At 35.1% G+C, this 13,146-nt stretch overlaps 1 protein-coding gene across 1 annotated transcript; it reads left to right on the top strand.

Annotated features, from left to right (window-relative positions):
• The first annotated feature begins 6,824 nt into the window (after window positions 1-6,824).
• Window positions 6,825-7,502, top strand: LOC121261641 (chaperone protein dnaJ 11, chloroplastic). Its single transcript, XM_041164108.1, has one exon. The coding sequence runs from the start codon at window positions 6,913-6,915 to the stop codon at window positions 7,351-7,353; it is 441 nt and encodes a 146-aa protein (XP_041020042.1). The 5' UTR covers window positions 6,825-6,912; the 3' UTR covers window positions 7,354-7,502.
• Window positions 7,503-13,146: the final 5,644 nt, after the last annotated feature.

Here is a 13,146-nt window from a genome sequence, read left to right as displayed (position 1 = left end):
GTCAAGCGAGACTCGAGCGAACTCTTTGCCAAGGCTTCACTCAAACTAACTTTCGAGAGAACTCTCTGCCTGTACTTCACTTGAGTCAAGAACCAGGCTCCACAACCCAACAATTCTCCCAGTTGGTGACTAGTATAACCACATGTATCAAGTACCTAATCTAGAATTGAATCCTCCACCTCTGCAGCTTATAACTCCTATTCTCAAGTTAGAAGACCAACTAAAGTCGCGCACAATTTCAGTTTCTCAAGCGTAACACTCGTAGTCAACACACATGCTGAGTTTCTGCTTCCACAAATCTTCACAAGTGTTAACTGGTCATCATAAAAAAAGATCATATAAAATGATATCTGATCTGAATATGCCTGGTCTTGGAATAAAATGTTGGATTCTTGGCAAAGAATATGACACTCTACTGTTGTTGTAGAGAGTGCTCTTCTCATTCTTCTTACTCAACTCCTCCAAGAAACTTTGTAACCAAATCATTTCCTTTTGTGACTTCTAATACAACAACATACTCAGCTTCTGTGGTAGACAATGCAACAGTTTTCTACAAGTTTGAACCCCAAGACATAGCAGTACCGCCCACAGTGTATACAAAACCAGCGGTACTCATCTTGCTGTATAACAACTCGGCCCAATAATTCTAAGGTTGGAATATTGATAATTTTTATTGGGCCTAATTTTATTTAATGGGCTATATTGAATAAGCCCACGAGTGACAAATTATTGAGATTGATTAAGAGTTTTAATTAGGCTCAATAACTAGGTTAAATTTCATTTATTATTTATTGAAAAAGTTAGATTCCTTTTAGAATTTAATGATCGGTCATTAGAAATTTATTTCAATTTATAATCATCATTGATTGAAATCCCCTACGCAGTTCCTTTTAGAATAAACTACTAGATCATATTTTTAAATTCTAACTCTCTTCTTGAATGATCGCGACCTAGTCCAACTCGAGCTCGAGCTCGAGCTCGTCGCACCCTTTCCCAAATCTCTCTATAAATATCTTCTTTTCCGTGTGTTATTTGAAAGAAAATCATAAACCTCCATAAGTTTAGCAGCTGAACCCAAGATATTCATTCTAACACCATGCGTGTCCCATATTCACCACGCCAATAGTCGACTGCCTCATTCCTCTTACAACATCCCTCATGTTTTCTCTCTACTTCTAGTTCACATGATCAATTTCATGTCGAAAATATTGGATTAACACTACGAGGTAAGTAGCTTGATCATAAATTAGGATTAACATACGTTAGCTAATTATATATTATTATTATTATTATTATTATTATTATTAAAACCAGTTCTTTCGAAACCAATGTTTATGTACCACGCATGTCATGATATTTGCAAGCACATCATTCATTATGTTTCATTCCGTATATTATAGTTATGTATGTATTACGCATCTCACATTGTATAAAACATGTAAACTTTTATAAGATCAAGTGTAAGATAAACTCAGAACAGTTAATTAGGTGGTCATTCAAACGCATGGTACCAACGCAATTTCAAGGTGGATGAACAAGCCACGGACTCAAGCATAGTCCACCATAGTATGCTATAATACTATCAATGGCTCCCCTTGCGGCCACGAGACATGGAGTCGGTGCACAACCTCGCACACATGGTTAAGTGTGTTGGCCAGTCAGATAAATAAAATCAGTCAGTTAATTTAGATAAATCAATCATGCATAACATAAGCATCAGTATGATCAGTCGTGATTTTAAGCTCAGCATGAAATATTTTATGAAAACCTTATGTTAAGCATGTTTACATTATAATGTGATTTTTACTGAGTCATTGACTCATTTTAGTTTGTTTTTATTTGTTAAACCACCTGGGTCAAAATATTTATAAAAGTAGAGATGTAGGATAGAACTAAGTCCAAGGAGGTGTGATAGTGGCCTAAATCATATACAGAGATTTTAAGTTATGATTTTTATGGAACAGATGTTGAGAAATTTTAACAAATGCTTATGCGCACTCTCATTTATGATTTCAGTATTTTAACTCAAAATGACTTTATTTATTATAAAAAGTCTTTGTACTTGGTGCTTTCTTTAGAAAATAATAATAATAATATTTTTAAGTCAAGTTCAGTAGTAGCACTCTGATTTCTACAATTTCAAAAAAATGACATTGTTCTTGACTCTGGGGGAGCAGGGTGTTACAGTGTCACTAGCCAAGTCAATATCAATATAACCCTGTAGTTTCAAGCTTTCAGCCCTACTCCAATGAAGCATACACATGTATCTGAGAAGCCCCTTAGGTACCTCAGAATCTACTTTACTACCTCCCAATGTTGCTTTCCTGGATTACTCATGTACATGCTCACAACTCTTACTATATGGGTAATGTCTGGTCTGCTGAGGCATAGGGTACCTTATTCACATGATCACATTCCTCCTCTAACTTTAGTGACTAATCCTTGCTAAGTCTGCAGTGACTTCTCAAGGGTGTACTCACTAGCTTAGTTCTATCCATGTTGAACCTGTTAAACACTCTTCATGGTATTATTTCTCTGTTTCTTTCTAGTATTGTTTATTGCTCTCCAAACAAGAATCAATAATACTGATATCTTCATTGTATCATAGCACCACAATGTGATCTATACCCCCCATTTCTATGATCCAAAGTATATAAGAGAATATATTGGAAAAAATGGAAGCATGAATAGAAGAAAAAACATAGTGAGTTTGAGAATCTAATACAGGAAAAACTGAATGTTTACTTGACATTTCCATTAGAGATTGAGTTGGAAGAGGAGTTAACTGAAAATGGTCTACTTGGTTTACAAAAGCATGACCCTCAATGTTAGATTATCGTTGTAAGAAACTCAAAATTTGTTGGAACTACTCTTTAGTAATAGGCAATTGAGGAACCATAACACCACGGTTTGGAAAAGATTCTGTAAAAACATTGTTGGCAGAAACAAGTCTTGATTTGGAAGTCTTAAAACCAAGTGGATGCCCATGAATTTTATAACATTTTTTTTATTGTATGCCCAATAAGTCCACAGTGATTACAGAAAGGCTTATCCTTTTGCATGTTCAAATTCTTGCCACCAGATTTTTGTGCAGGAGTTCATTGACTCTTTGTTGCTAGTGTAGCACTCTTAAAGGAAGAAAAAAGTGAAGAAACATTAATCACTCATTACCTTTATTCTAGGACATTCAAGGAAAAGACTTTCCTTAATGGTGATAAGGGTTCTAAAAGCAAAATTTGGCTTCTTGGTTGAGAAAAGGAATCGTTCAAACCTATTAAGAATTGCATCGTATATTCTTGTTGTTCCTATATGGACTAAAACAAGCTTCTAGGCAATGGCTTGCCAGAGTTCTAGATTCTATTTTACAACTTGGTTTCGTCTAATTCAAAGCCGATTATTCATTGTTTACAAAGTCTATTGATTCATCATTCAGTACTCTTTTAGTATACATTGATGACATCATTATTGCTGGAGATTATTTGACCGAAGTGAATTCTTTAAAGTCTTATTTGGATGATAAGTTCAAGATTAAGGATCTTGGCAACCTCAAGTATATTTTGGGGCTGGAAGTGGCTCAATCATCTAGTGGTATTTCCATATGTCAAAGGAAATATGCACTTGAACTTCTATAGGATTCTAGTTTGATTGGTGCTCAAATTACTACACCTACGGAACAAAAGTTAAAGTTGACGAGGACTAATGGTCATCTCCTTGAAAATCCTTCCCTTTATAGCATATTGTTGGAAGATTACTCTACTTGACTATCACCAGACCTGATCTTGCATACTCAACTCAAGTTCCTAGCTAGTTCATGGACTAGCCAAGGAAACCACACCACTGCTGCTTATAGATTTCTATGATATCTCAAGTCCATCATAGGTGGAGGCTTGTTTTATTCTACTGCTTCTCAACCAGATTTGAAGGCTTTTACTTACTTGGATTAGGCTGATTGTCCTAATTCTCGAGAGTCCCTTGTTGGTAATTGTGTTTTCATTTGTGATTCTTTAATCCCATGGAAGTCTAAAATGCAAACTACAATCTCCAAAAGCTCAGTAGAATTTGAATATGGACCTATGGCAACAACCTGTTCTAAAGTTTCTTGGCTTCTAACGGTTCTTCATGATCTTCAAGTCTCTCTTTCTCAACCTATTTTTCTCTTTTGTGACAATCAGGCAGCTTTTTATATTGTTGCCAATTCAGTCTTCCATGAGAGAACTAAGCACATCGAGATCGATTGTCACTTAATTCAAGACAAAATTCAAGCAGGTATAATCCATACTCTTCGTGTTCCCTCTCGACATCAAATAAGTGATATTTTTACCAAGCCACTTGGCTATGAAATTTTTATTCACTCATTTAGCAAGATGGAAACTCATAAGTTATTCTCTATCTTGAGGAGGAGTGTTATAGAGTACAAATTAAATATGGGATATATGGAGTTACTTAGTTACTTAGATGATGTGGCTTAGCTGATGTAAAAGATATATATAAGTTCAAATACACAAATACAGTAATAACGAAATATACGAAAGTCTTTTCTTCTCTCTATTTCTCTCTTCTCCCTTCTCCTTTCTCCATTCTCTCTCTTTCTTTCTACTTTTTATTGCTCTCCAAACAAGAATCAAGAATACTGATATCTTCATACAACCATCCACTTGTGTGTCTTGAATGTTGTAAAACATCATCTAAAATTATGTGTTTTCATTCTTCCATATAAGAATATTAACTATACGAGACTTATAACATCTGGGTTTATCAAAAACACTTCTCTCACAACCAAAATGATTTTCAATTTTATTTTTTCACCGCAAAGGCGCAAACTCATCACTACGTCTTCTTAATGTGACACTTTTCAAATTTTCCAAGAACACAAGGTCTCCTTTCTTTGGAATGTTGTTATTACATTATATTCACATGGGTTTGGTTTAAACCAAGACAAGCCTTGGTTTTGTTTTCTTTGATTCTTGAGAATGTCGTTTGTGTGGAAAAGCTTACTCTCTCTTTGGTGTTGAAAGCGTATTTCCTTTGGGTCTGGTAAAGGAGGAAATGCAAGTACATGGTCTATTGAAGAAGATGGAAATCAACTTGAATTTGTATTGTGGAATTGAGTGATTGGTTGGTATTCAAGTTCTCTCTGTTGTCGTGGATTACAGTAGGAGACTATGAGTTATAACTTCTGTATAGCTTTCCATTGTCGTGGGTCAAATTTTGTTAAAGACCCATTGCTAGCAACTACAACTGTGGGAGACACCATGATGGGTCTGCAATTTTGATGACCCACAGCTACAACCATGGAGACCATGGAATACAGATTTTCCCACAAATCTATAAAGATTTGTGCACATATCTATATGACCCATGAGTGTGGCTGTGGCCCGTGGGTCTATGCATAGATCTTCAAATATGTACGATTCATCGATTACTACTTGGTTGTGTTTATTTGTTGATTAATGCTAGGTACAATTTCCAAATATACAGGCTTTTTGTAAAAATGTAGGTCCTATCAAGAAAAATTGAGTTTTTCTCACTTTTCTATGGTGGGGTCCACTTTTTATTAAGGGCTTGTGCGAGACTTATGTATTTGAGGTTTGTATATATCATTTCTCTTATTTGTTTGGTTGGATTTGTAAGTTTGTGAGTTTTTTTTTTTTTTTTTTTTGTTGGATTTGTGAGATTTTTCTTATCTATAAATTTGTTTGGTTTGATCTATAAATTTGTTTTGGTTTTTGTTTGGATTTGTAAGATCCATTAGTTTGCTTTGTGCAAGCTTGTTGGGATTAAGTGTAGCCTTGGATAGAGTGGCAAGACGAAGAAGGTGGCCAATCCAGCGCCGACATTCGGACGGTCGAGATGGACACCCCTAATACAACTCGATGATTAATGTGTACGCGAAGTGTGGAAGTGAGAGATTACACTAGATGTGGACTCTACTATTTTTATTGTGTCTATCTCTTTTTCAATTGTAGAAAGCGATTAGGAAAGAGAATTGTAGAAAATCTCAGTTTTAAATAGTATTACAAGTAGAAAGACTTATCAATTATGAAAAAGGCTACTATGTCGCTCGAAACTAACAACTCACATGTATCGCTTGGTGAAATTTTTTTTTTTTTTTTTACTTAATAATTAAAGAAGTGATTTTAAATATATTGGTATAATTTTTTTATTTTTTAAAAATATTTAAATATATTAAAAAAATATGAATAAAAAAAAATTGAAATACAACTAGAGGTAAAGTGGAGCGGGCTACTCTGGATAGCAGAGTAGTCCGACTCATCAATTATTAGAACTATTATTTTGAAAATAAAAGTATTTATTAAAGGATAGTTGAAATTAATATAATAAATTAAGAATGGAATGAAGGGTCAAATTATGTCTTAATTAATAGCAAATATATTATAATAAAGGAAAGATTTCAACGAAACTAAAGGCTTCATCGGATTGGACAATAATAGCTTTATCCACGCAGCGGTGCATCATGAACCATCCAATAACGAAATTTGGATAATCAATTTGCTGACTCAGCACCCAATCCCAGCCCCCGTGGATAAGAATTATTCTCTCATCTGGTTGACCGACTAACCACCAATTCTGGTTAATTCATCGTTTGTTTTTGAGATGAAATAAAAATTAAAAATTAAATAAAATATTTTTAAAACATATTTTTATTTTAAAATTTAGAAAATTTAAATTTTTTATTTTATTTTATATAAAAATTTAAAAAATATATATAATAACGAGATAAAATCAAAATAATTGTAAAATCAATCAAATAAATTAACCCCCGGCCCAACCCGTACTCTCCCCCAACTATATTTAAACACGAGCCCCAGATCCCCCAGACTCAGCCCCCATCGAGCAGCTTCCTAGCTCTCTCACTCTCACCGTCACAACCGCACTACGCCTCACCGTACCATGCTCTCTGCCCCTTCCCCTAAATTTCTGACCGCTCCGAACTTCTCCGCAAAAGCATCGACACGTTTCAGATTCGCTCCGCCTCTCGCCTTCGCCGCCACTTCCTCCGAAAGCCGTAGCACGACATCGTATATGGCCACCGCGTGCACCTCGCTGTACGAAATCCTCGGTATCCACACGGACGCCACGTGCCAGGAGATCAAGACGGCGTACCGGCGATTGGCGAGGACATGCCACCCTGACGTTGTGGCCGTCCCCGCTAGGAAGGACTCGTCCGCCGGCGAGTTCATGAGGATACACGCTGCGTACTCCACCCTATCGGACCCCCATAAGCGCGCAGATTACGATCGCAAGCTTTTCAGGCCGTACAAGCCTTTGACGGCGACTTCGGGGTTCTCCGGCTACTCCCGCAAAAACTGGGAGACGGACCAGTGCTGGTGACTGAGTTTACTCGCCGGATCGCCGAGTTGATAACTAATCTAGATTACAGTGAAGATAATGACAGATTACTCCGATATATATAAATATCTTATTTCCTACTGAGTTGATTGTAGATAGTCGGAAAAAGGAATCAATATATTTATAAATGAGATCTAGAAATATTGATAGATAAAATGAAATTTATATTTTCTGGTTTATAATGCATAAGAAAATGAAAAAGAAAAATAAACATATCGGTGGAAAAATATATATTAAATCAATGATGTTAAATAAAATTTTCTGCTTTATAGTGGCATGCACTAGAAATCAACCACGGAAATGGAAATATAAAGACATTTCATAGAATGAAAAGCTGGTTTGCCAACTTAAGGTTTCGTTTAGAAATTGAACTCAATTCAGTTCATTCTAATTTTAAATTGAATTTATCATTTAAATATTCAATTCTTAAATTACTAAACTCATCTCAACTCACGTATGACCTACGATATTTTTTAAGTCAATACTTCTTTACACACAGAACTCACAATCTTTTTCAAATTTCCATAAATATAACTCATCTTAACATCTAAATACATCTAAACTCATTTTAGGTGGGCCCTACAAAACTTACTTCAACATCTCAACTCACTGTTATTCACAAAGAACTCAATTCATCTCAACTCAGTTCAACATCCAAACGAGACTTGTGTATTGTTTGTGTATTTATTTATTTAATATTAAAATTATTATTACTAATAAATTTACATATTTTTTATTTAAAAAATATAAAAATTAAATTAAATTAAAATGCACTAATGGTACACTCAAAGGGTTGCGTAGTATCAACCATCATATAATGTATGCACGTTTAAATTAAGGGTGCTACCCACCCCTTACAGGGTGGGGCCACTCCCTCCCCATCCCCTAACCCCCCCCCCCTCATCCCCTAACCCCGCATGGGCAAGGGTGGGGATTTTTCCCCCATAATCCGCCTTCGTCCATGCGGGGACGGGATACCCCGTCCGTTGCATGGGGTGCGGGGGTGGACCTCCATCCGTCTGCCCCCCACCTCCCTCCTCCCCTCTCCTCGGCTCTCCCAATCGATTATAACAAACCCAAACCAAAGAGAGATTCATCTCCGTGTCTTTTACAACAATGAACAAATCCAAGAGAGATTCATCTCCGTATCTTTTACAATAATGAACAAACTCAAGAGAGATTCATCTACCTCAGCGTCTGCTACTTTCATGGTAAATGATAACGATTCCTCTCAGTTTCAGCGACGTCTGTTACAACAAACCTAGTCGAGTCCTCTCTGCCAGCGTCTATTACTTCCATGGCAAATGAGATCGAGAGAGTTAGATCGAGAGAGATTGAGGGAGTTCGGGTACATGGGAGTCTGGGTCTGGGACGAGAGAGTTCGAGAGACGAAGAGAGATTGAGAGAGTTCGAGAAAGAGAAAGAGAAACTGAGGAAATGGGAGGGGGGGTTTGACATGCGAGAGCGAGGCAGGGGATTTACGGAGCGGGACTGAGCCTCCTCCGTCCCTACCTCCGCAACGCCCCTTTTATACGGGCTAGGGGCCCCCGCCTCCGTCTGTGCTGAACAGATCCCCTACCCCACCCAGGCAAGGGCAGAGCGAACGGGGCAGTGCAGGCACCCGCTGCCCACCCCTAGTTTAAATTTTATAAACCCCACCACTAATATTATTCTTAAGGAACCAATAACGATGGAATAATGACATGTTTGAGCGTCTTATATGCATATGCGAGCATACTGGAGGAACAGGAGACATTAAGAATCTATATATGTATATATATATTCCAAATAGTATAGAGAGTGGTAGAAAGGCATATGGGTTTGAGGAATCTATCTTTAAAGATGTTAAAGATCAAGATTTGATGTTATATTAATTAAAATGAGAATCTGTCTCAAAAAATGATGCTTTTTATCTCAATTATGTGAATCGATGTATCATATTTCAAGTAATTTTTAATATTTAAATGGTAAACTTATAAAGTTACTTGAATATGCCACATTAATTAAAAATAATAATAAATAATCATTATTAAATCGGAATGAAAGAGATTTCTCCAATTTTCTTTTTTGTTTGAGAAAAAAAAAATGGAAGTTGCATGACAAAACTAGCTAATTCCATTTGCAAAATACTTCACGAGAAATTAAAAAAAAAAATCTATTTTAAAACTTGTAGCTACACCAGGAACCATAAACAAAAGAAACTCATGTTTGTAAAGTCAAGATTCGGATGAAATTTGTTTTATGAAATAATTGTAGTGACCATTAACGCTTAGCTATGATTGAACTTTTGTGGACAAGTTGACACAAGTAGCGGTTTTTATTATCTGCTGATTAATTAGTCAAATATTTAATTTTCTTGTTTTAGAATTCAAATAAACGTTTGTGCTCTTGAGAAAAGGTAGACAAGGTGGAAAGGCTTTTACGCCGGATGACATATTATTGCCATTGGCATGATTAAATGCGTTCTGCAAACACAGATTAAACATTTTATGTGATGAAATTTGAAAACTCATTTTGTTGTTGAAAAAACTACTATGCCGACCAATAGTTACCGTCCCATTTGACCATTCAGTAATTTTTTTTTTTTTTTTTTTACTTAATGATTAAAGAAGTAATTTTTAGTGTATTGATGTATTTTTTATATATTTTTTAAAATATATAAAAATGGTAAAAATTGTGAATAAAAAAAAGACATTACTTTTATACTAGCAATCACTTGCAGCGGTAAGCTGCAAGCGGTAAAGTAGTGCAGCTCTTTGTTGTTAGCCAAAAGAAAATCTAAGTTTTATTTTTCAATTTTTTATTGGTATAAACTATAATGTATACTCGTCTTGTGAAACTGCACTTATGCGAATAATTTAAGTTATACATCATGTAAGGGATTTTCCCCCTCACTAAGACCAAGAAGCCTGTGAATGAAAGGGGATTAAGACCAGGGGCCCAGTCCAGGGCAAATAGTTTTCAACTCGGCTCATGGCAAAAGTCTTATGAGCGCAACCTACAGGAGGGATGGTGCTGCAAGAATGAGACTCATCAATCTAAGGGCCTTTCGAGTAGCGTCTAGCCCTCGAGTACCCGCCCGTATAGCATGTGTAATATGCTGGGAATTCTTGATCTACTGACAAGAAAGGCATCAATGGACCATTAAGAAGATAGTTTGGGAGAAGGAGGTCGGAGAACCACGCCGTATTAATGGCTCCACTACTCGGGCTACACGCCACATTAATGACGCCGTCGCAGAACTATGCCGCATTAAAAGACTATGACACAGGGAACAGTACGAAAGAGGTGGACTTCATGGAGGCAGGCACAATCTGTCCCTCAGACTTATAGTATAAATATTCGATCCGAGGTACGAGAATATCCCTCTTTGATCCTTAGACACTTTTACTTATTTACAAACTTTCAAAAATACTTACTAAATTTGGAATCGTTGGTTCTCCCGCCCCGAGGCCACCCATTCATAGTTGCAGCATTCTTCATCTTTTGCAGACCCATTTTTAAAAACTTGAATTGATGGAGCTTGGGCAAAAAGTGTGCGACACACGACGTTAATATATCAACTAAAAACTAAAACAATAAATGAAATTAATGTATCAATAACCAATCTTAAACTTTTAAGTTATACATTAACAGTTAGATCATCGTGAATTTAATTATCTGGTTTATATTTTGGCTTAATTAATTATGGATGGCACATATAATTGGTACCGCAAACGTCTCTTTCGAGCGGTGCCGACTTCGGAGAAAATGAATATATGTATGAAGGCATTGAGATTTTCCCAGCGCAGCAATGGCAAGTTGTGAATGCAACATGTTGTCCCGGATTTCTCCTAAACTCTTAGTCGACTTCTTATCATTCATATATATCTACACACATACACACACACCGTCTTTTGTTTGGTGATTCACGATCGTCAAGATTGGAAGATGTTACAGTATGATCGAATCACCCATAGTGATGCTTGGACGCAACGATGCTCGGATGCTCATTTATAAATTAAACATAATATAAATAAAGAGAGAGACATCAAAATTTATGTAATTCGGAATTAAGGTTTACGTTCATAAGTCTTTTGAGGGCGGGATTATCTATATTTGGTAGTTTTATAGACTCTCATTGTTAGGGACAAAATTAATTAGGTTCAACCCATTGAAAACCTATCATTAATACTAAGGGAAGAGATAAAGCTTAGATAAGGCAGGAAAGAGATAAACCAAAAGTAGTTGGCTCAAACTTCTAAGAGGAAAATGTTTCACAAGACAAGTTGGACTCAATTACTCTAAGAAAATAGATCTCTATATAAGGAGGGGTCCCTCCACAAACTCTGGATAGACTCTCTGCAACTTCTCTACGCTTAGACTAAATTCCTCCATTGTATTGAGCGATATGTGTGGCCATGAGAAATTATAAAATCGCTAATCATAATAGATTTTGCTCCCAAACAATTTGTAGACGTAGGCTTTTATGCTAAACCACGTAAATCTATGTATCTCTCTTTATTTATTTCTGTTTGGTTATTTATTATTATTTTATGAATGAACGTGAAGAGCGTCGTATCGAAGCCCGAATCACCATTGTGGACCTAGGATAATTCTTTCTTCCATTCTGGTCTGTTATGCAAATTTAAGCATTAACACTCATAATCACACAATTCTCCTTGTATAATAGTAAAAATACAAATTAAGGCGAGGTTAAAGAAAATGCCTCTGAGTTTAAGGCCTCATTTGGATCATATTGAGATGAGATAAGAAATTCGTTAATAGTAATGAAACAGTTTATGAATAGTTGTGAAATTATTTTAGTTAAGATGTTTTATATGATTTTGGGAAAGTCAAGAGAGAAAAAGTTATATAAAAATATTATAAATTTAAAATATTTTTAAAATATTATTTTTGTTTTGAGATTTGGAAAAAGTTAAATTATTTTTTATATTTTGTTTGAAAATTTGAAAAAATTATAATGATTATGTAATTATTAGATAAAAAATTGATGATTTGAAATTAAAAAATATTTGTATTTATATTCGTAATATTTGAATATTAAAATAAGATAAGACTGGATAAACAAATATATTAATCTTATTCCTTACTTTATGTTTTTTCTCCCACTTTTTTAACGCAATTTACCGTCTTTATGTTTTTCACATTTTCCCTTGTCATCGGTTTTGTCACTTCCTCTTTTGCCTTGGCGACGGACCTTTCTATTACTAATGGGCTAGGCCCTTGTACATTTCGTCCAACAATTCCAAATTTATGATTGGGTTATCACAATATATATATATATATATATATATATATATATATATATAATATTATGTATTGGCATGAAATGCCCAAGCATCACACAGTCATGTGAAAAAAAGTGAAGTCTACTATTAAAAAATTAATTTTTTTTATATGAATTCTGTATTTACTCATTTTTTTCAAAATGATTACTTGACACTTGCGCACTCTACGACTTCATTTCTCTATATATATGTGAGAAATTTTATTTACAATCTTGAGTGAGAGATTGCATGTACAGTTTCATTGATGAATGAGGATAAAATAAGAAAAAATCATTTTAAAAAGGATATTATTTTAATTTTAATTTTTTTTAAAAATAATTGTATGAGCTTTCATGAGCAATCCCCATTTGAGGATTGTATGTAGACTAACTCTATATATATATATAAAGATTTCTTTATTTTTTACCTTTAGTTGCTTAAGTATTTTTTTTATAAATTCAAATGAATAATATATATGTAGGGTTTTGAGAAAAGAAAACTCTAC

Source organism: Juglans microcarpa x Juglans regia, chromosome 4D (genome assembly GCF_004785595.1).
Source record: "Juglans microcarpa x Juglans regia isolate MS1-56 chromosome 4D, Jm3101_v1.0, whole genome shotgun sequence".
NCBI classification, from domain to species: Eukaryota; Viridiplantae; Streptophyta; class Magnoliopsida; order Fagales; family Juglandaceae; genus Juglans; species Juglans microcarpa x Juglans regia.
This window is presented reverse-complemented; position numbering and strand designations above follow the sequence as displayed.

Excerpts from the sequence above, each read along its gene's own strand:
- LOC121261641 (XM_041164108.1), top strand. The coding sequence starts at position 6,913 with ATGCTCTCTGCCCCTTCCCCTAAATTTCTGACCGCTCCGAACTTCTCC.